The 23,932-nt window shown below is 42.2% G+C and overlaps 1 protein-coding gene across 2 annotated transcripts in view; it reads right to left on the bottom strand.

Annotated features, from left to right (window-relative positions):
• Positions 1 to 23,932, bottom strand: part of LOC137324777 (ADP-ribose glycohydrolase MACROD1-like) — an 812,403-nt gene that overhangs the window by 82,635 nt on the left and 705,836 nt on the right. For both annotated transcript variants that reach the window (XM_067989466.1, XM_067989467.1), the window contains one exon: positions 2,003 to 2,084. In XM_067989466.1, the coding sequence (XP_067845567.1) occupies positions 2,003 to 2,084 (82 nt within the window). The remainder of the gene's footprint in view (positions 1 to 2,002; positions 2,085 to 23,932) is intronic.

Here is a 23,932-nt window from a genome sequence, read left to right as displayed (position 1 = left end):
GGGGGGTCGGTGATCGTGGGGGGGGGGGGTCGGTGATCGTGGGGGGGGGGGTCGGTGATCGTGGGGGGGGGGGGTCGGTGATCGTGAGGCGGGGGTCGGTGATCGTGGGGTGGGGGGGGAGACGGAGATTGCGGGGGGGGGCGGGGAGACGGAGATTGTGGGGGGGGGTCGGGCATCGTGGGGTGGGGGTGGGGTCGCTGCAGGTAGGCTTGTTTTCTCTTGCAGTTATTAATGCACACTGTCATTTGATTATTGCATTTCCTTTCATTTCCAGGATTTGAACTGGGCAGTGTCTCTGTTTACTCTTAAAGGTGGGTATAGATCCTGCTTAGATATTACTAACATCTGGTAAATTTCTTCTCGCCCTTGTCGTGGGATGTTTAATACCATTGACGGTGGATGGAGTGTACATCAATGTGGAAGGCACAGAGTAGCAACTACCAAAAGCTACAAAGGGTGCAGAGGAGGGCCATTAGACTAATTCCCAGCTTAAAGCATCTTAGTTACCAAGATAGGTTGAAAGAGATGGGACACTACACTTAGAGAAACATAGACTTAGGGGTGATCTGATCGAGGTTTATAAGATAATGAAAGGAATAGATTGTGTCCCAGTTGACAGTTTGTTCCAGGGGTCACAATTTGAAGTTGTATGAGGTCAGATTGAGGTTAGACGTCAGGAGGCGGTTCTTTTCCCAGAGAATAGTGAGCCTCTGGAACAGGCTGCCGGCTCGTGCAGTGGACACCGATTCACTGAATTCCTTCAAGCGAGAGCTGGACCTGTTTCTGGCTGGGGCGGAGACCACCTCTGACAAAGGGTGGGTAATGTAAAGCATAGAATTCAGGGCCAGAGCGATCTCCTGGACTAGTTTCGATTGCCAAAGGGGTCAGGGAGGAATTTCCGAGATCTTTTCCCCCTAAATTGGACTGGGTTTTATCACATGGGGTGGGGCGGGGAGTGTATATATTGTGATGCACAGGATATCACGATTGTGTGGGACAGGCTGGATGGACCGTCATTGTTTGTATGTTTGTAAGACACTGATGTGTTGTATAGCTGTTGTTGTTATTGACTGATTGGTAAATTTAATTTGCAGCTTTTAGTATTGTATCTCAGTAGACACAACACTCCTGATTCTAGGTTTTAGAGATGCATGTCATAAGTCTGGTGATTTCTGGCATACCATTTATCCTGGCTTTAGGCTATGGAGATTTCAACTGCTGATAACGGGCAGCAATGTGGACTAGAGGCAGGCAGACATGTTTCAAATCTTAGCCTAACCCCACGCTGGCTCTGAAATTGCATTCCTTTTGAACCAAACAAAATCGATTGCTTTGCCTTATTTCGTCAATGTTGTGCCACAACATACACTAAATGCCCAGTTACCTCTCCACTGTTCCTAGCTGGTGTATGGTTCACTTGAGTGGCTTTGCCAAGTCAACCTCATTTCTGTCGATCAAGTTGTCAAGACGCTCAGGTCTCCAGCATCGAGAGAGCTATCAGTTCATTGATAGTTTCCCTTAGTGACTGTAACCCTGTTCTGTCTGTTGTGCGGTGCTATTGACACTTGGAGAGATGGAGAATGAAGGGTAATGCTGGAGGGAAATAAACATTTTTATGGTAAAACATTATTAGCTCTTCGTATTTTGGCTATGAGCATATAGTGTAAAATGGGGGGTACAAGATCATGGCTGCCAAATGGCTTATTTTCTTGGCTGTTCCATCCTTAACCTCTGTTGCTGACTTATCTTGACAGAGATGAAGAGATATACTGGGAGGTAAAATGTGTGGTCTATTTTTCTCCCCTGCTCCGAAGTTTAGGACAGTGAAAGTAATGAAGAATTTGAGATCCCAGTCTGGAGAGACAGAAGATCCTCATGTAACACCTCAGATCCTCGCTCCACAACAGTTTCATTCACACACTAAGGCATCCAACACAAATGCTGGCAAGAATAAAGTAAAACTCTTTTTTTTTTTAAATTGCATTTTGTTCAAATAACGTACCTATAGGAAAATGCTGAAGCATTTTCTCCTTGTAGATCTTATGATCACTTTCCAAGAAAACGCAGAAGATAATACGATCCACCTGGAAATAAAAATACCAATTTAAACTTGTTGTTGGCAACGCTAAGAAGGGATGTAATCCACACATGTTGTACAAACATTGGGCCGGATTTTCCGGTGAAAGTAACAGCGAGGCTGACAGGGCTCACCGTTATTTCTGTGCACCTGGTACAGCAACTTCCGGCGTGCGCCCACGCGCAGTCAAACGTGGAAATTCGGAAGTTGCTGTACTACTGATGCGACCCTCCTCCGTAAACTCCCAGAAAACCACATCTCGCAGGCTGGCTGCTCTCCGTTCAAATGGACGGAACGGCGTGAAGTTCCTGCACTGACCTGATGGATAGGAACCAATCTCGCCCAAAAAAAAAGGGACGTCAAGTCATTTCAAGTCTAAGCACCCTTTTAACGGCGCGGTAAGTCTTAATTACTGCCAAACAACCTCTCGGGCACTGAAAATTAACTTTTACAAGTGTGGAGTCTCACTCCTTCAGATTTTAATTATTGCTGGAGATTTTTTTTTAAATGTTTTAATTTTTATTTTTTTACTCTCTTTCATCTCTGTCCCTTAATTCAATCTTTTTTACCCTCTCTGTACCTGATTTGACATTGCGTTCATTGTTCTAACTTACATTGCCTGGTTCAGTTAGCGCGGCTTATGCTTCATTCTGATTGGTTCAGGGGATGGACAGTCGCTTGTCCCGTTCACACAAGTCCCAGGTGCCCTGCAGAGGGGGCTGTGTTGGATTGAGGGCCCCATGAGAGGAACGTGCCGTCCAAATGCCCATGAGAAAGGTTATGGGCGAGTCCAAATCTGACATCGGCAGGATTTGTGCCTTAATCACAAATTACATAAACATTTTTGAACCCATATACGATGAAGCCATTTCGAGGGCTAGATTTCAGGAAAGCTGAAATACATTTAGATAGGCTTTGTGCAAACATATAATTGATTACAGTCCTCAAGTGTAGGCAAACAGAAATGAAATTACACATCAGTGAAATGTAAAGTCAACTTCACATTCTACACAAAGGTTTATTGCTTTGTAAAAGTTAAGGTCGATAGCACAGTAAGAATCAAAACAATTTTCCAGCCAGTCACCGTGTGTTTTGGGTCTCCAGATATTGGATGATTTGATTATAGCTGAAGAGGATTGAAAACAACCTAACATAGTACCTATGTTCAAAATAGGTGATAACACAGGCCCAAGCAACTATGGGCCTATTAATAGCATATATTAGCTGGTATAATTACAGAATTATTACATTCATATCAAGCATCAGTGTGTTTTGGGGACCTGATCGGCTGCTGACAGATATCAGCACAGACAAGGCCCCTTTTCCCCCAGAAAAGCCAGTCAATCTTTCCCACTGTTCCACCTGCTCCTATTTAAGTCCATGTTCCCTCACTGGTTCCGCTATTTGTAGCCGAGAGCAGCTGCTAATGGACTAGACTGGGCCACTGCTCTCCTCATTGCCACTCCTAATGGCAGTGATCCCAGCTGCTCCAACCCGTAAGTGGGAACTCTCTTGGGAACAGGAGTTCCTGCGTATAGTATACAGAGACAAGGGTCACTACCCTTAGAAGGAACACTGAAGAAAAGAGGGGCCCTGGGTATGGTCCACTAGCAGCTGGACTAAAGTAGGAGTGGGATGGAGGGAAATGGATGGTAATATGGGGGAGCAATGGATGGAGTGAACTGAAAATGAATGATAATGAAGAGGAATAAGGAATTTGGGAGAAACTTCTTTACCCAGAGTGGCTAAAACGTGGAACTTGCTACCACAAGGAGTAGGTGAGGCAAAGAGCATAGATGCATTTAAGGGGAAGCAAAGTAAATACTTAGGGAGAAGGGAATAGAAGGATATGTTGATAAGGTGGGAGAATGAAGTAGGGTGGGAGAAAGTTCGTGTGGAGCATAGACCAGTTGGGCCAAATGGCCTGTTTCTGTGCTGTAAATTCTATATAACTGATGAATGTCAGAGGAATTTTATTCCTCTTAGGTTTCATCCATTGAGGATTACAGCAAAGCAGCTAGAAGCTACTAAAACCTTTCTGGATAAGGTCACTGTATAAATAATAATTAATAAATAATCCAAATGATACAAACAGATCCTCTTGGTGCACCAAGACCTCTAGCCTAATACATCACCAATAAACAGCCTATTTTAAATACCTCCTATATAACAGATTTATAAGGGACACTGTATTTTTTTATTTATAATTTAAATAGAAAGACAGTGCAGGAAATATTGCTGAAAAACAATCTCCTGTGAAAGATCTTTAGACATCTCTCCGGAACAAATAATTGTCCCATCTGATAATATTAATCGGGTGCAAACTTAATTATTTTTTAATTGCACTTGTAAATAATATTTTCTAATTAAAAAAAACTAATAATGAATCCCAACTTAGTTGAACAGTGCAGAGTATGCGGAGAACACAGCAGATACAGAAATTAGTTGAGTTGAGTCCTGAGGGCACCCATCCTTCAGAATATTTATATTTTTGTTCTAAATGGCAACTCGGATCAGCAAACAGCGAACAGCAGAATGAGGGTGTTCAGTTTTCTCAACCATCGACACAGTGAGATAGTCACCACTTGTTTTCTATGCTGCTGCCTTAAAGGGCGATACAAAGTGATGAACGTTTAGAATATTGAAAGGGCCTCTTTTTCCGTAGTTTACAGTTTAGTGGAGCTGACACAACTGAAATAATCCTCTATTCAGTGAGCCAGGAAACGGTGCAGTAAGATGAATGCACATTGCTGAATGATGAATGACAAATGAAAGGAGAGGCAATGTACATGCAAATTCGATGAAGAAACAAGGAATGTATTAAGCCCACAGCGATGTTATTAATATTTAATATGCAATTTCGCATCCGATCTTCTACCTCTAAAAGAGACAATCAAGAATAGAGATGAAAAAAATGTCACTAGGACAAGTCCAGCTTGTGTGAAGTGAGACTACAGACATAGTGGTTACTTATACGTTGATGCTCAATGTTAGCAATTAGCATGAATTGATCAAAGTAATCCTCTTCAGGAGCTTAGTTCACTGTAAGGTCTCATTGTCAAGTTCGGGCAGAGAAACAATTCTGTTAACGTAAAGCTCATTAAAGAGAAGCTGTCGTTTTTCCACAGTTTTACAGGAGGATTGAGAGGCTGATTATCTCATTTTAATATCTGAATGAGGTACCAGTCTCATCTGATGCCAGTTTTCAATTATTAATTACATGGTAGATTACAACCAGAGTATGTGCATTGTATAAAACAAAAGATGTGTGTTAAAGAAAGAATTTATGTTAAACTTGTATAGAACCTTGGTTAGACCTCACTTGGAGTACTGTTCACAGTTCTGGTCTCCATATTATAGAAAGGATATAGAGTCACTGGAGAAGGTGCAAAAAAGATTTTTAGGATGATACCAGAACTGAGAGAATATTCCTGTCAGGAAAGATTGAACAAGCTGAGGCTCTTTTCTCTAGAAAAGAGAAGGCTGAGGGGAGACCTGATAGAGATCTTTAAGATCATGATAGGGTTTGATAGGGTGGACATTAAAAAAACGTTTCCACTTGCGGGGGAGACCAGAACTAGAGGTCATAAATATAAAATAGTCAACAATAAATCAATAGGGAATTCAGGAGAAACTTCTTTACCCAAAGAGTGGTAACAATGTGGAACTCGTTACCACAAGGGGGAGTTGAGGCGAATAGTATAGATACATTTAAGGGGAAGCTAGATAAGCACATGAGGGAGAAAGGAATAGAAAGATATCCTCATTGGGTTAGATGAAGTAAGGAGGAAGGAGGCTCGTGTAGAGCATAAATACCGGCATAGACCAATTTTTAAAAATTCATTCATGGGATGTGGAAGTCGCTGGCAAGGCCAGCATTTATTACCCATCCCTAATTGCCCTTGAGAAGGTGGTGGTGAGCCGCCTTCTTGAACCACTGCAGTCCGTGTGCTGAAGATTCTCTCACAGTGCTGTTAGGTAGGGAGTTACAGGATTTTGACCCAGCGACAATGAAGGAACGGCGATATATTTCCAAGTCGGGATAGTGTGTGACTTGGAGGGGAACGTGCAGGTGGTGTTGTTCCCATGGGCCTGCTGCCCTTGTCCTTCTAGATGGTAGAAGTTGTGTGTTTTGGAGGTGCTGTCAAAGAAGCGAATGGAACTGAACACTGTGCAATCATCAGCGAACATCCCCACTTCTGACCTTATGATAGAGGGAGGGTCATTGATGAAGCAGCTGAAGATGGTTGGGCCTAGGACACTGCCCTGAGGAACTCCTGCAGCAATGTCCTGGGGCTGAGATGATTGGCCTCCAACAACCACTACCATCTTCCTTTGTGCTAGGTATGAATCCAGTCACTGGAGAGTTTTCCCCCTGATTCCCATCGACTTCAATTTTACTAGGACTCCTTGATGCCACACTCAGTCAAATGCTGCCTTGATGTCAAGGGCAGTCACTCTCAGCTATTTTGTCCACGATTGGACCAAGGCTGTAATGAGGTCTGGAGCCGAGTGGTCCTGGCAGAACCCAAACTGAGCATCAGTGAGCAGGTTATTGGTGAGCAAGTGCCGCTTGATAGCACTGTCGACGACACCTTCCATCACTTTGCTGATGATTGAGAGTGAACTGATGGGCCAGTAATTGGCCGGATTGAATTTGTCCTGCTTTTTGTGGACAGGACATACCCGGGCAATTTTCCACATTGTCGGGTTGATGCCAGTGTTGTAGCTGTCCTGGAACAGCTGGGCTAGAGGCACGGCTAGTTCAATTGGGCCAAATGGCCTGTTTCTGTGCTGTAATTTCGATGTAACTTCAACCACAATAATGTTTAAGAATGAGATGCTGAGGGTGTGGTAGCAACAATGTAAAACATATATTCCAACACTGATAAAGGCACAACAGAGTGGTGAAATGTGTGTTCATTAGATTCTTTATGGTGCGTCACCTATCTCAGTCACATCACGATGGATAGGAGTTGAGCAGTGGTTGGGCAATTGCCCGCTTAGGCTGAGAAAGAAGGAAAATCAGAATGATACTAGTCCCAGGGATAACGACACAGGGACATTGATTGAGGCCTGAAAGCAGCTTATTTGCTTGTCTTCTCAGCCACAGGTGGTCCATAGGGTTAAGAATCAATTAGAGAAAACAGGAAACAATAACATAAAAAGATTTGCTCTCAGGCGGGAATGGTCTGGAAGGAATAGGTTGCTCATCAAGCTCATCGTGACCTAGAATTTCATCAAAATGAGTTACATCGCTGTTGCCCCCTTTTTAAAAAAATCTGTGGCTGTCAGTGGCCTGCAGATGAAGTTAGCCCTCGGTTTCCTGGGGCCGGCTCACTTGCGTTCATGTTGGTGCGGTCATTAGTGTAAAACCAGTGTAAGCAGCCAAACTACCAGGAAACTCCATTGCAGCCTTTAAAAACATGTTCAGTCTGCAATCTTTAGCAGCACACCGGGGAGACAAGCAGGTAAGAGAGGGCCGAACGGTGATTGGGCTCTTTCACTTCGCTCTCAAATAAATTTACTTGCGTGTCTTATTAACATTTTTATTATACGTACAGAATTATGACCACTCAAGTGTGCAAAGAGGGGCAGGGCAGTTCCTTCTCCGGCTGCATGATAATGGCCACAAGGAAAGCCTTACCTGCTCCCGAGATGCCCTGAATTGACTGCTGCTGAGGGAGGGGGGGGGTGGGGTCTAAAATCTTCCAGCAGGATGACCCTGCGAGAGGCAGACAGAATCAAATGTCCGTCTTCGTAGGGGAAAAAAAATGCAAAGAATAAAAAAACCCAGAAAGCGTTTCCAAGCTGCAGAAATCACCAGATAAAGTTTCCACACTCTTCAAGCTCACTTATCTCAGTCCACAGAGTGCATTGGCAGGAAACTCAATAGCTGCTACGCCACTGGCTCTCACTCTGAAGTATGCAACTGAGGCCGTGGCGGGGGGGATCTTGAATAGGCGGATCGCTGGAAGGTTTAAGGTGCATAAGCCTCCACCTGGGTTTCCTCAGTAAAACAAATTCCTGCGCTGTTCCTGAGTATTTCGAAAACAGCGAGGAAATTCATCCCCCTGTGTCCTTTGGCTTGCATGGGGCAAATGGAACGCGTAAATCAGATAACTGCTGAGAATTTGTACCACTGACTGTTAATTCTACTTCTCTCCCCCCAACCTTTTCTCAATAATAGGGCTGTTTTCTATAAATCATTGCAACCTGCATTCCTTTGTGAAAGAATCGGCCTCTGAATATTCAAACTGCGGTCAAATGACTCAGCTTCCACAAGTCACAAAATACTGGTTTGGCAGCTGCAGACGGTCCAGATGGTGCAGAATTCTCATCAAGGTTCGAACGCTCAAGTACAAGCTTTTCGGTTGAAAACAAAACGCTTCTTTATTGCCATACTCAAACTGCCAAATCAGCAGGGTTCAGCAGCACATTGATGGCTAAACTTTAAATCGCACATGTTCTAATACTCCAAATACCCTGACCACAGACACGTGGATGCAGATATGATTTTATTTTCCAATTCCACCGCACATGGATCATTTTCATTATAAACATCATTTTGCCTTTCTCCTGACCCACAGATTACTTTTTGGCTGCTAATCGCAAAGTTGATAGGTTAGAATATTATATAAAACAAAAGCAAAAACACTGCGGATGCTGGAAATCTGAAATAAAAAACAGAGAAAAATGCTGGAAGACACTCAGCAGGTCAGGCAGCGTCTGTGGAGAGAGGAACAGAGTTAACGTTTCGGGTTGGGGTCAGAACCGAAAGGGATTTGGAACCAGGAAGAACTCGTATTGGTTCTCCAAAGCAATCAGGCAGCGTTCCTTGAATAGTTTATTCCACTGTCTGACTGAGGGGAATGGAGGATTCCACAGAGGAGCCCTAAATGTCTAACTTCTTCCAGTTGTGACGAAAGGTCATCGACTTGAAACGATAACTCTGTTTCTCTCTCCACGGGTGCTGCCTGACCTGCTGAGTGTTTCCAGCATTTGCTGTAGAATATTACATAGCTATGTAAGAGTTAGGTTTAATAGCATCATTTTGAATGAAAACTAATGTTCGTTTTTATTCAAGGTGACTTGGTCTTGCGGTATGAGTTTGCCGAGTAATGAATTTGTTTGCAACGTCCATCTGCAACGTTTCAGGACCTGAAGTTGGAACAGAACTGTCAAATGAACTGATTGGACCATCAAAACCCTGCAGCTGTTCCCAAGGAATATGTTTTTCTGAGTGCAATTCTACCTAAAGTAAGAAACCCTGTAATGATTAGAATAACATTGAGTATGTCAGCTCCCAACATGATGTCATCAACTTAACGAGACATTGGGGACCTTCTACTTGTTTTGCATGATTTTACAAAGTACTTAAAAAATAAGGTGATTTACACTTGACTGTCTGAGTCACAGCAAGGTTATATATCATTAGCATAAGGCAGCCAGAAATTATCCGTTGAGCGCTCATTGTAATATCTCCATTAAATTTGATATTGGCTGATCACATTTCTGCTTTATACAAATACTAAAAACATAAGTGGATGTAGAGTGGGGATGAATGGGTTAAGACGAAAATGGATTAAGATATGGTGCAATTCAAAAGACCACATTTAAATACACTAACTAAAAATAATCTAACCTTATACTTTTGGTTGTAAATCATTACATTAGCCCAGACCAATTGGGAAAAACCACTGACTCCATAAGATGATGTTATCAGCTCCTTGATAAATGTCAGTATTCTGTACCAAACGACCAATGGTGTGCTATGTATTATCAAACCAGGGAATTATCAACCGGAACAATCTACTTAATTTTATTTTGATGGGCGTAGGGGAAGAAGTGGGAGAAAGCGATCAGGGTTGGGATATTTTTTAAGAAAACAAGAATAGAACTATATTACACTTCGAATAATACTTCAAACTTACTGTCTCTGAAGGCCTGGGAGACATAGTGGGTTAAGTACATGGTTATGTTACCTCTGGACCTGCATGCAAATTCAGGCTAATCCCTCACTGGTAGCTGCAAGGATGCTATGCAAAATTAGTTTAAGCAGCTTCCACCCAGTTTGTGTGGGCACAGACGCACAGCACAAAATCGCCCACAATTTTTCAGACAATACTTTATACGCTAGAGGGGAAAACATAAATTTACCATTGGTTTTCATTTGTTTTAATTACAGTGATTTATTAAATATTATCTGTGACAAATGTTTCTCATTTTTTCCATCAGTACTAATTAAAGCAGCAGGAAGATACCACATTTAAAAAATTATGTCTAATTGAATCTATAGTTCTGCTCAAACTAAGATAATCAAAAAATGCAATGAAGTATTTCTTTTTTAATGAGATACTCTGTCTTAAAGTTTGCAGTTCCCTTTGTTGCCATTTTCATTTATGCACAGATCAAACCCATCCCATCTCAACTTACTGAACAGAGCAGACTCTAGAATTAAAAGTGAGTATTTGTGTAAATTGTGGTATTTAAAGGTGAACAGCAGTTTCTAACTAACATTTAGAAAAATCTAGAATTAGAAAAGCTGGATTGATATTGAAAGTCTATTTTGCTAACTCTTCCTGCATTGCCTCATAGATACATGCTTCAACCTAGAATCATAGAATGGTTACAGCACAGGAGGAGGCCATTCGGCCCATCGAGTCCGTGCCAGCTCTTTGTAACAGCAATCCAGTTAATCCCAACCTGACCTAAACCCACCTTCATCACCACCACTCCAATGCTAGTGGCTGTAAAGGTCACAACTTCCCTGAACTTTTATGCAAAAGGGTCATTCCAGGCTGCCATTAGGGACATCAAGAACATTAGCCAACCAGGTGCACTGCTTGCGAGAGCTAACCACTCTATCAGCGTGGACAGTCGACAGCAGCACGACAGTAAGATTGCAGTGCTCTAAGTGGCGGGATTCCCCAAGGTCCGAGGAGTCGCAGATTGCACCTGTGCTCCCTTCATAATTCCTCTCACTTACGTCAACAGGAAGGAATTCCACTCCCTCAATGTCCAGCTTGTTTGCAACTAGCAGCACCATGGTGAATGCTCACTTCCTTGGTAGCTGCCAGGATGCCTTTTATTTTAAGGCAACACACTGCGCGAGCACTTGTTTACCCAGATAAGCAGGCCACTGTGTGGCTCCAGGGAGATCAATGATATCCTCTACTGCCAACCTGTGCAATTTCCCAGGACAGCAGTCGGGCATTGCTGTAATAAAGTCTAATCTGACACCAGAATCATCGGAGAGCAAACTAATTTGCAACAAAGCAAATTTTTGAAGATGCCTGGATCAGTCTTGGTGGGGGGGGGGGGGGGGGGGGTGCTCTGCAATATAGGTTGGCGAGGGTTTCAAGAATCCTAGTCAGCTTGGTGAGAGGGATGCATTGGGTGTAATGTGAATCTCAGCAAATAAAGTTTATAAGCAACTGAAAGTATTCAGTCCTTCACTGACTGGCTGTCCATTTGTAGCAACAATTAACATAACTGCCATCCAAACTCTTGAGAGTGAATGACATTCTCGACAGATACCCTGAATGCTTTTTCATTGCTTTAATATGTGCAAGTCTATGACTGTTGCCAATTCTGAATCTTTCTGTTTTCTTGTTAAGGTTTACATCTCCTATTAACAGATCCAATTTTTCTCTCTCCTTTGCTAACAGTTCATGAGGTTTCCTGTGCATTTGCAAACATACGAACACATGAATTAAGAGCAAAAGTAGGCCATTCGGCCCCTCGAGCCTGCTCTGCCATTTGATGAGATCATGGCTGATCTGATTGTGACCTCAACCCTACTTTCCCGTCTACCCACTATAACCTTTGACTCTACGAACATATGAATTAATTTCACAAATTATAATTGAGAAAGAAAAATCTCTCTCATCAGCTCCTGTATGTTACAGAAATATTTCTAAATCTTTACGATCTCCCACGACATTGCACAGGGACTCGCGACTAAGTGTAGTCTTCAGCTGAAGTGAGGTTCGAGGGTTCGGAATATTTGGACTAAGGGGCACCGATGTAATTCAGGCCCCAATTTAAAGTCATACATTCCGTTCATATTTTTATACAATATTCGGAATTTATATGATCAGTTATAGCTGAAGAGCAAATCTCAGGACAATTTGGGAAGTAAAGTTGGTTGTAGCATTGGAGTATCTCTACAATATAAGCCAAAGACCTGGTAATTACAGCATTACAAGTTTACACGGGTAGTTACCATTATAAATGTGGACACAGGAATTTATAATGGGAAAAGTTGACTCACAAAGTAAACTTTGGCAGATGCAAGATTTTAAATATATTGTTACTTAGTCGTGCATGGCGCCACACATGGGAAGTCAGACAATATCCTTGACGTGGACAGCAAGGTTAGATGGCACAATGAAGAATGGGTCATTGCATCGCAATATAGAAATATTAAAAAATTAAAAATGAATATAAGCAATTGAAAACTGGGACGAATATCACGTTAGAAAGTTTTCATGGAAAGAAAGAAATCAGTAAATCGTGAAATATGTAAATTGTACAGTGAAATGTATTTATGGATGCAATGTTTACATGGTGTGCATGTATCTGTTTAAAAAAAACTTGCAGAATATTTTTTCCATAATGTGTATAAAGTAATTTGTATATAAATGATGCAATAAAAGTATTGATAGAATTTTACACTTACATGATTGTCAGTTTCTATGTTTTCAATACAAGTGCAAAGTTGGGCGTGTGACTTTAGGAGGGAGGCTGGGGAATAACACATAAGTGAAAGGTGAGTATGAAACTTTATGGGAGGGAACAGTTGTGCTCTGGAGAGGTTGGGTGTAGGTATATCCCTTGAATGTAGAAAATTAAGGGATGATCTAATCGAGGTGTTTAAGATGGTTCAAGGTTTTGATGGGGTAGATAGAGAGAAACTATTTCCTCTGGTGGAGAGTCCAGAACAAGGTGGGGCATAGCCTTCAAATTAGAACTAGGCCGTTCAGGGGTGATGTCAGAAAGCACTTTTTCACACAAAGGGTAGTGGAAATCTGGAATTCTCTCCCCCAAAAGCTGTTGAGGCTGGGGATCAATTGAAAATTTCAAAACTGAGATTGATAGATTTTTGTTAGGCGAGGGTATTAAGGGTTATGGAACAAAGGCAGATAGATGGAGTTAAGATACAGATCAGCCATGATCTAACTGAATGGAGGAACAGGCTCAAGGGGCTGAATGGCCTACTCCTGTACCTATGTTCCTAGTACGATTGTTGTAGCAAGTGGGAGGTAAAAGTTGAGGGATGGGCAAGCATTGAAAAGTTTCAATGATGTGGGCTGAGCAGAGGACAGAAGATGTTAGTGGCAGGCAGTCCGAGCAGGAAAGACCCTGATTGGACTGTTACGATGAAGATGATGAGTGAAAAAATAGTGACAAAAGGTCAAAAGTCAGATATAGTTATACAAAATAGGCAACAAGGGTCTTGGAGATTTTACAATGGCTAAAGATGAAAAAAAAAGCCAGGAGTAGAATTAAAAAGAGCAGAGGAGTAGTAAATAAAAAAACAAAGGGAGTGGCTTGAAAAATACAGGCACTGGAAGTGGGAGTGAGACTGGAAGTGGGAGTGAGACTGGAAGTGGGTGTGAGACTGGAGGTGGGACTAAAGAAGAAAGAGAAATATTTTTAGTCTTGCTCCCAGCTGGCATTTTTAGACAGGAAAATAATAGTTATCGGGGCCACTATGGTAACTAAGTATGAGCTAGCCAAATGATATAAAACTTAAACTGTTCCTTTGCATCCAATATTAACATTTTGAAGTTCGTTATTATACCATTTTGGATATTGGAATTGGAAAGTCTGTTAGTGTTTGCTATTTACCCTTACCTCCATTAAGACAAGTTTCTCTTCATGTGACAACTTTCAATAGTAATGAGTTGCACCATGTCACCAGGTTTCATACTGCCATCTACCAAAATTATATTTTGGTTTGTAAATGGAAATGAGAAAAAAGCTAAATTGCAAAGCCCAAACATTCCAATGCAGAAACAATTCAATAAAGTTTTGTGGAAATACTGTCGCTATTTCATGGTTTTTAGTACCATCACTCCGTCTCCCCTGGACGCCGTGCCTTTGCTGTACACTGCAAGCCAACAGAATGTTGTATTCTACTGTTATGGCTGTGTAGTTCAAGTCAGACTAAATTATAGTACTCTGCTCAGATCACACCTTGATTACTGCATCCAGTTCTGGTTGTGGAGACACAAGGGAGATATCCAAGCACTGGAGGCACAGCGGGGAAGAGCACTTGGCTGATCCCGAGTGTCCAAGGTCTGAGTTATGAGGAAAGATTGGAGAAACTTGGGCTTTTCAGACTGGAAAGGAAATGTCTGAGAGATGATGATATAGAGCTAGTGAAGACAGTTTAAGAAAGACTTGCATTTCTATAGCGCCTTTCACGACCTCAGGACATCGCAAAGTGCTTTACAGCCAATGAAGTACTTTTGAAGTGTAGTCACTGTTGTAATGTAGGAAATGCGGCAGCCAGTTTGTGCACAGCAAGGTCCCACAAACAGCAATGTGATAATGACCAGATAATCTGTTTTTAGTGATGATGGTTGAGGGATAAATATTGGCCAGGACTTAGTTAAGAGAATGGAAAATGTGTACCCGGATATTACTTTAAGTTAAATAGTGTAAGTAGGACAAGGGGACCTAGGTTCAAACTAGTAAAACACAAATTTAGGACCAACGTCAGGAAATTCTTATCTACAAGAAGATTGATTCAATGTTAGGAATAGAGTTCCATGAAAATCAGTAGAGGCGAAAACCCTAGAACTTTTTAAGGAACAATTGAAAGCTGAAACGGGAGGACTTTAGGATCTTTCTGGGCGGATGAATTGAGATGGGCTAAATCATCTTCCTGATCTGTAACTATCTTGTGATCTTGCCGAGGCAAGGCGCACACCTGAGGCCCATAATTAAATCTGCCTCGTAATCTTATGCTCGATATTCAATTATTTTTGGAATGGCGTACAGACTAGAGATTTATGGACTAAACTAATAACCTTATTAATAACATTAAGGGAATGCCAATAATGCTTTAACCACCCTTAGTAAACATAGCTTCTGATTCAGTTTAAGCAGTTGACAATTTGGTGAACAAATTTTTAATGTTTTGCCTCCAATTCCACCCTTCTCCAGGGAAGTTCATGACCTGTTCAGGCCACCAGCTTTCAGAACTCATTACTTCCTCCAACTTAGTATACTGCATTTCTGCTCATGGTGCCAGCCTCCTCTACAATGGGGAGACCAAACGTAGATTAGGTGACTGCCTTGTCGAGCACCTAAATTTAAATCTGAGGTAGATAGCTTTTTGGCAAACAAAGGTATTAAGGGATATGGGCCAAAGGCAGGTATATGGAGTTAGATCACAGATCAGCCATGATCTTATCAAATGGCGCAGCAGGCACGAGGGGCTGAATGGCCTACTCCTGTTCCTATGTACCTCTATTCTACCTGCAAGCGCGACCCTGAGCTGCCTGACTCTTGCCACTTCAACTCTCCGTCCCACTCCCATTATTTGGCCTTCTACACTGTTCCAATTGAACTTAAGGTCAGCTCGAGGACCAGCATCGTATCTCTTCGCTGGGCACTTTGCAGCCCTCTGACCGTAATACTGACTTTAATAACTTCAGGAAGGTAACTATTGCACACACTTGCTCTGTGCAGGGAAGTGCTGGCGATGTGGAATGGGTTTTGCTGGCACTTCCGGTTATGGTGGGGGGGTGGGGGGTGGAAGGGAGTGAGCTGATGCTTCTGGAACTTTCACAGCACCGCAGAGAACAAGCCATCCACAATGATGTCGTAATTCTCAGAATTCATTGCAAGTGACTGCAACGTGTTCCCCATGGGATTTAAATAAGAAAGAGAAAACGCAGTAGGGGAAATTTGTTTGACAGTCAATCTTTTGGTGTGAGTACCTAACATCCTGCTCAGGCAGGTGTCAGCATATTTACAATAAATGATGCTACAAGTTGGAATTACAACAGCGCATAATTCAAAACAGTTGGCAGAGAATTTTGTTCACAAGTAAATTATTAAAATGTTGAACAATTTAAACATAGTAAAAGCCCCCATTAATCTTTCAATGGATGCCTACTAAATGAATAAGTGAAAGTACAACGTAAATCCTTGGATTCTGTCACATTCTTTGAGAAATTGGGACCCATGTTTAGAAACCTTGTTAAAAGTTGATTCCAGTAGATTAAAGGATAGTCTGTAAGAGTGATTGATATGTATAGTAAGGGTTACAAATATAAAACTAATCTGAGTGGAAATAGGGAGATTTCTACATTTTACATTGTATGAATTTAAATAGAAAGGCTAAATACAATTTAAAGATTGATTCAGCCAGTTGCATCTCCAAGGGAATCCCGTTGTATCTGAGGCAGTTACCAGAGTTGAAAATATTTTGGACTAGGATTCACTCAGCAGCGCAAGGAAGATATGGTTAAAATACTGCATCTAATCACTGCATTTTTTTTCAGTAGACTTCATGAAATGTTCGTCACTGTGTGTGGAGAGTGGGAACACATCTTGTGATATATCCAGGTTGTTTTGGGGGGAAGAAGGGAGCCAAAATCTCCAATAAGCTGACATGATGTCTTGTGGGACTTCCCTTTGAGTATGTGATGGGCCCAGACAACAAAAGATAGGGTGAGGTGAGGCGGTTAGCCAGGTAATATGATACCCAAGCAGGACACAAAAATTGAACCTCCCTGGTTTTAAATGAACTCAGAATTAAATAGCTACAGGAAAATCATTATCATCTACTCTTTAAGGTCAAAGGTCAAACCATAGTAACTTTTGAGAGCCAATCGTGACATTTTCCAAATTTCTCTTTCTATTGGAACAAACTACAGGCTAGTGTGTATTGTTCCTCCCTATCTCTGTAAGCTCCTCCAGCCCTACAAGCCTCCGAGATCTCTGCACTCCTCCTTAATCGCTCCACCATTGGTGGCCGTGCTTTCAGCTGCCTAGACCCTAAACTCTGGAATTCCCTCCCTAAACCTCCCCGCCTCTCTACCTCGCTCTCCTCCTTTAAGACGCTCCTTAAAACCTACCTCTTTGACCAAGCTTTTGGTCATCTGTCCTAATATCTCCTTATGTGGCCCAGTGTAAATTTTTTTTTTTGATAACGCACCTGTGAAGTGCCTTGGGACGTTTTATTAGTTAAAGGCGCTATATAAATGCAAGCTGTTGTTGTTGTATTTATACATTTATATCAAATGATTACAGAAGTGAACAGCAACAGTACCTCTTGTCTTTTTCTTCAAATTAATATAAACAGTTGAAATTCCAAGGTTATGCCATGAACATATTCCTGCTGCATTGCGTCCAATCTGCGTGATAACCCACAATTTAATGCAAATCCGAACATTAGAGCAAGAACTCCTCCCCAGGATTTCCAGTCACTATAAATATAAGATGGTCACTAATAAATCCAATGAAGAATTCAGGAGAAACTTCTTTACCTAGAGAGAGTAGTTAGAATATGGAACCTGCTACCATAGTTGAGGCGAATAGCATAGATGCATTTAAGGGGAAGCTAAGAGAAAAAGGAATACAAGGATATGCTGATAGGGTTAGATGAAGAGGGGTGAGAGGAGGCTCGTGTGGAGCATAAATGCCGGCATAGACCAGTTGGGCCGAATGGCCCGAATCTGTGCTGTGGACTCGATGCGACTCTACGTAATCCCATTCCGCTCAAAGCTGAGATTGCAGAATTAGTCGCCGAGTTCAAGACATCTTTGCATTAGACGGATATGGTCAAAGCTCATCCGTCTTGTGACTTGTTACTGGTCATAGCGGACAACGGACCTTCACGACTGTTGTCTCGTTTTCCTGAGTTTTGATTTTATTAGGTCTCCAGAGCGAAAGGCCAACAACTAGGATTGGTGTTTTAACCACTTAAACCATCGAATCAACTGGCAGAGAGCTGGCTGGAATTTAAACCATTCAACCAAGCTAGTGCATGACTGGCAAGTAGGCTGCTATGCGCTTGTTATTCTGTCCACACTCCACAACAAAATAAAAATTGATTCTGAACTGTGAGAACAGGCAGTTTATAGCCTTAGGGCAATTGTAGATTTATATAATACACTTTGCTGGTGCCAGTACCAATCAAAAACATTTTCAAAGTTGCACAAGTACGGTGCAAACAAAGCACTTTAAAATGCAGAGCAGGCTCAAGGAAGCATTAAAGTTCACGATCCATTTGTGCTGCAGATGAAACACAGAGCAGAGGGAAGACAATCGTAATCCCTTAAAAGGTAATAAAGAAGCCAAATCAACATGGCCCTTATGTTAATCTCTCAACTGCTAAACTTGTCAGCTCTTTGAGTGATCACTATCATGTTAAAAATCAAATACGTAACTGTATAATATGTTGTATTTTAAGTTTTCAGGAAACTAAATTAAGGGCTAATGAGCTATTTTTAATTACCCAAAGTACAGAAAATTAAATAATTTTGAATTGATTGTGATTCAAATGGGTCAGAAAATTACTTTCTTAATTTTTATAATTACTCTAATATGAATAATAGACCACTGCAAACAATTAGAAATGATTAAAAGGCAAAAGTAGATAGGGGCAATTTTTAAAAAAAAGTAATAATGATGGTTAAAATGGAGCTAATAAGCTTGCAGTTGAACCATTATTACTCAAAAAATAAATACCAACAGCATTATGTATTGTTCAAGGTTTATAAAGCTGAATACAGTTTGTGGTAGTACATTTATACTATGCTTCTGGCATTTGAAGGACTACATAGAATCACAGAATGATACAGCAAGGAAGGAGGCCATTTTGCCCATTGTGCTTATGCCGGCTTTTGAAAGAGCTATCCAATTAGTCCCACTTCCCCCTGCTCTTTCCCCATAGCGCTGTAAATTTTTCCCCTTCAATTATTTCTACTTGTGTAACACTCGCCAGATACTAGGTTTTCACAGGACTGCTTCAACATGAGCGATCTACATATCCCACACCGCCCCCCCACTTTCCCCCCTTCTTCCCCCAATAATTCTGCTTGTAGAGCTAGTCAACTTTGAACACCTCAAAATTTATGGGGGAGAAAAAAAAATCAGAATAAGAAATAAAAATAAAACACCTTTACATCCTTAAAAGGCTATCCTTACAGCCTATCTCTCTCTTTTTTTGGGGGGGTTTGTATATTCGGTGGCCTTGTAGGTGACACCTCTCTGTCTGCTCACTGTGATTGCCTTGGCAACGGGCAGTAATCACCAGGCATTGTTCTGTGATTGAAAAATGCGTAGGATTCGAAGATTTCATTTCCACAACATTCACCTGAGGAAGGAGGAAGCCTCCGAAAGCTTGTGAAATTTAAAATAAATTTGTTGGACTATAACTTGGTGTTGTAAAATTGTTTACTATTGTCAACCCCAGTCCATCACCGGCATCTCCACATCATCCTTAAAAGGGAGCAGGAAGAGTTCCTGTATGTGGCAGACAGTGGGTAGGTGAGTCAACAGGGGCAAGTGATGTCAGTCACCATGGCCTCCTGAAGCTTCTCTGATTGCCTTTGGGAGTTGGACAGAAATTTCCGTGAATCTTTTCCTAAGTTGGCCTAAGGTTGGTAAGGAGATTGTCTGACTGCGGGCGTGGAGGGGGGGATGGAATTGACAGTGCACCATCACAAGATGGGACAGGCTTGAAGAACCAGCTGGTCTCTCCCTGTCTTATTTCGTATGCATGGAAGTTAGGCTTAAAAATAATAAACTGTTCCTTTGGTATCAATAAGAAGCTTTGGATGGGAGTCAGGAGAGTCGTAACAAGCCATAAAAGATCTGAAGTGACAGTGAAGTAGAGGAAAAAGATCAAAGACAGCAGGAGAAAGGCAGTGGTGTTACTCACAAAACAGAAGGGGTGCTTCTCCTGTTAAGCTTTGCTAAGCAGTTTGAGTGAAATTTTCCAACTAGACTGGACCTATTCATTAGAAAGTGAGTTATAAAGCTCTTCAGCAGTGCAGACAATAAAACTCGGCTTCAATCTGACATGCACATTCACAATGTGCCCTTCACTGTCTAATGATGTACTACCACTTGGTCCCAAAGGGGCTGTACTGGCATATAATTTCATTTGCATGTGTGGACTAGCTTCTGTTTCCAAAGCACAATAGGGGTTTCACAGGGGCCTTTAATAAAGGTTACTCCCACAGTACACGTGCCACTTACTGCCATAACCCAGACAATCAAGACATTGCTGATGAGTGATGGTGCAGCAAATGTGCAAAGCAGTCCCACAATCTTTTCATGCCAAGGTTGGCTGTCGCTTTTACAAACTGAACAGTCCTAATCAGAAGGCCCCACTTACATCCTTTAAAAGTGGAATGAGATACCTTCAAGATTTTAAGTAACTTGACACCATTGGAATTTCCAACCCTTCACTGAGTCAACAGTTCTATTCGCTCAGCAATTGCTTTACCACATTCTGGAGTAAAATAGTAAATTTATGTGGAAAAGAAGAGAAAGATGTTCCAATTACTTTACCGGTTGGATAGTGGCAGATTTAGTACATTTTTGAAGAGGGACATGCCCACTGGAGATGCAAGATTTGTTTCTTATATATCTCTATTTGAAAGTTTTAAGTATTTCTACGTCACAGGGTGCAATTACACTATGAACCAGAACAGCACCCACCTGACCGTACATGGGCACAAGCTCTGGCTCATACACAGAGGAGAATTGCAGGTCATTCTACGGCGACCTTGACAGACTGGCCAGGTTGCACCAGAAGTGTTGATTTTCGTCAGCAAACGCGAACCCAAAACCAAAATGCTGACAGTCAGCACGTGTACTCTCTGTAACCTCCTCCAGCTCCTACAACCCTCCGAGATCTCTGCGCTCCTCCAATTCCAGCCCCTTGCGTGTCCCCGATTTTAATCGCTCCTCCGTGCCTTCAGCTGCCTAGGCCCTAAGCTCTGGAATTCCCTCCCTAAGCCTCTCCGCCTCTCTACCTCTTGCTACCCCTTTAAGACGCTCCTTAAAACCTACCTCTTTGGCCAAGCCTTTGGTCACCTGTCCTAATATCTCCTTACGTGGCTGGGTGTCAAGTTTTGTCTGATTTACGCTCCTGTGAAGCGCCTTGGGGGAACGTTTTATTACGTTAAAGGCGCTATATAAACGCAAGTTGTTGTTGTTGTTGAAGCGCCTTCAGAGAACGTTCATACAAAATAGGGACCTGGAAATCCATCAGTTACAGAATGAGGCACTTGAGAAAAAGGAAGGGATTTAAAAGAGGCTGCGTGTATACGATCTATGCAAATGTAGTCTGTTCATTACAGCTTCTGGTATTTTAAATGGATTTGTACTGATGTTTAAAATAGTGCAGTTACACGTCTCATCGATATTACATTCATATTTTCCAGAGTATTTTTTCCCTTATTGGCGCTGTTTTTTTTTTTCTCTCCGTTTCTTTGCCTCTCCCAAGAGATTACGTGTCTGCGGAGGGGGTGCGTGGGGGGTCGGGGGAGGGAAGAAGTGTTTAGCCACGATGGTTCAGTTATCATGAGCATGGGGCAGTCCTGATGGACTGGAAAAGATGGGCTTTTCCTGCCTGGCAATTTTGTACGTTCGTATGTATATATAAATCTGTGAACTGACACCTCACCCCCACCAAAATGGCACACACATTGACTATGTACCAGCTGGTTAACTCTGGATTTGTGACATTTATGACTTGGGGTTACATGATAGTTTCAAAGTTAATTTATTTTGGGTGGTTACTGCCATTTTGAGCATGTTTTTTTTAAGGAAAGGATATGACTGTGAAAGAAAAAGACATCAGTCAGAGGGCTGGAGGATCTTAAAGTCTGTTAACAGTCGCTGCGTGGTTCTCTCTGGGGTAATTCACTCATCTCGATGACATGTCCACACAAGAGCCTGGCAGACACATTCAGGAGAGAAGGGCTTTTTGTGGGGAAAATACCTTCCAAATGAAGTTTGAACCCAGGGCTGTGGTTCCAGTGCTGCGCCGAGGAGAGAAAGTCCCTTTTCGCGGAGGCAGGAGCTGGAAAAATGTCCCATTACCTGGGGAGAACGATACACTCTCTCCAGGTAAAGCGACACAAATTTCAGAAGGTCTCGTCCCCATTCCTGCTCTTCGTGAAGCAGCGGACGGTGACTTGTGTAATGAGAGGAGAAATCTGATCTACACAAAGTAATCATTAGAAACCCAGTGGTTTAAGAAATATTCTTTTCATCCCCTTCCCATCCTAATTATAATGTACATGGCAGCTATTTAAATATAAGTATTCTCAATGCTGCGACCTATGGCTGTACTAAGTAAAACCCCAAACTGTTAAAGATGCCTTTTCTTCAACCTGATAAATGGCCAACGAGCCACTAAATTGGTTTGTATGCTGGAAGTATTCAAACCCACTTGACTGTAAATTCATGTACAGCGTTATGGAAGCAACAGAATGACCCACAGATGTAGGGCAATCAGTCTATGGGAACTTTACACAAAATGTTTTTATGAGTTAATTGAGAAAAAGAGTACTGCAAGTTTTACGATAGAAAGATAACCAGAGAACAGGCCTACACTATCGCTCCAGGTAATGGACTGTCCCTCCTTCAAACCACGTCACACCACACCACATCATCCCCCTGTCACTTCCCTGCAAGTTGTGATGTTAAAAGCACTTGGGAACTCCTGCGCATGCTATTTAAAATAAAAACTGTCTGGCTACTCGACTGGCGAATCAAAAAAATGCAGAATTTTGTCTGTGAACGCTGATGCACAGACAGCACCTGAGAATCATTGACAGTCCATGCGTGACACAAACAGTTGGCATCTACGCACTTACTTCACGGGGTCCGGCAGCCTTAATTTAACAGCAGATTTTATAAATCCACCATTTCTCATCTCCTGGCCTGGATTGGCCAGACCTCGGTTAACGGGGAGGACGGCAGTTCCCGAACAGACGCAACTCTTTATTGGTCTGCAGCTGCCATTTAAAGGGGGGGTGGGGGGATTTTTGTCCACAGACAAAAATTCAGAGCCTGCTAATTAAAAAAAGAATCCTTGTTGAAAGAATGGTGCAGCAGGCCTGAACAACGCTGCCGTTCAGTAACGCAGCTACTCAGCCACTGCTTTGAGAATTGGTTTGAATTGGAGCAAAAGGGCAGCCTCTATACAGAGTCGGATTCCGAATTCTTGGGACACTGGGCACCGAGAACATTTAGGGTCCCGTCCGCACCATCCCCTCCACCATTCATTAAAATACACACGTGTAGTAAACCACTTGAAGAAATAGGCCCGTAGAATATTTGCACACTGTGTTAACAATAAAGCAAAGCATAGGACAATGCACTAGCCTCAAATGAAACTGATCATGGGGTTGCACGCAGTTTTTCTGCATTACAGTGAGTTTTACCGGGGGCTCCATATTTGGCTGGGGTTGGGCCCCGTGTGTTAATCCGCCACTTGCCTCCGCAGAGAAAAAAAAGGTATCAGCACTGCAATGGGAGGAGGTGGTTGAAAGGACAACATTGTACCCAATATAAGGAGGAACGGAAAGCAAATGAGGGAGACATGTTCCGGCCTCGAAAAGTCAACCAGGGTAAAGATTACCCAGCACTTTGCCATATAAAGTAGACAAGCAAAGTACGCACGATACACAGTGTTTCCTCTCAAGCTGTTACACCTTGACCGAGGATATGTGCAAAGTGCTCAAGACAACCTACCAGCTCTTTCACAGAGTCACATACGGGCCTGTATTGCTGCAGGGCAAACTTTCTAGCTGTCACTAAAATGTGGAATTATCGTTGCACAACAAAACCTAGGCGTACGACGCA

Source organism: Heptranchias perlo, chromosome 8 (genome assembly GCF_035084215.1).
Source record: "Heptranchias perlo isolate sHepPer1 chromosome 8, sHepPer1.hap1, whole genome shotgun sequence".
In the NCBI taxonomy this organism is placed as follows: Eukaryota; Metazoa; Chordata; class Chondrichthyes; order Hexanchiformes; family Hexanchidae; genus Heptranchias; species Heptranchias perlo.
The sequence above is the reverse complement of the archived record's forward strand: the minus strand, read 5'-3'. Positions and strand labels throughout refer to the sequence as shown.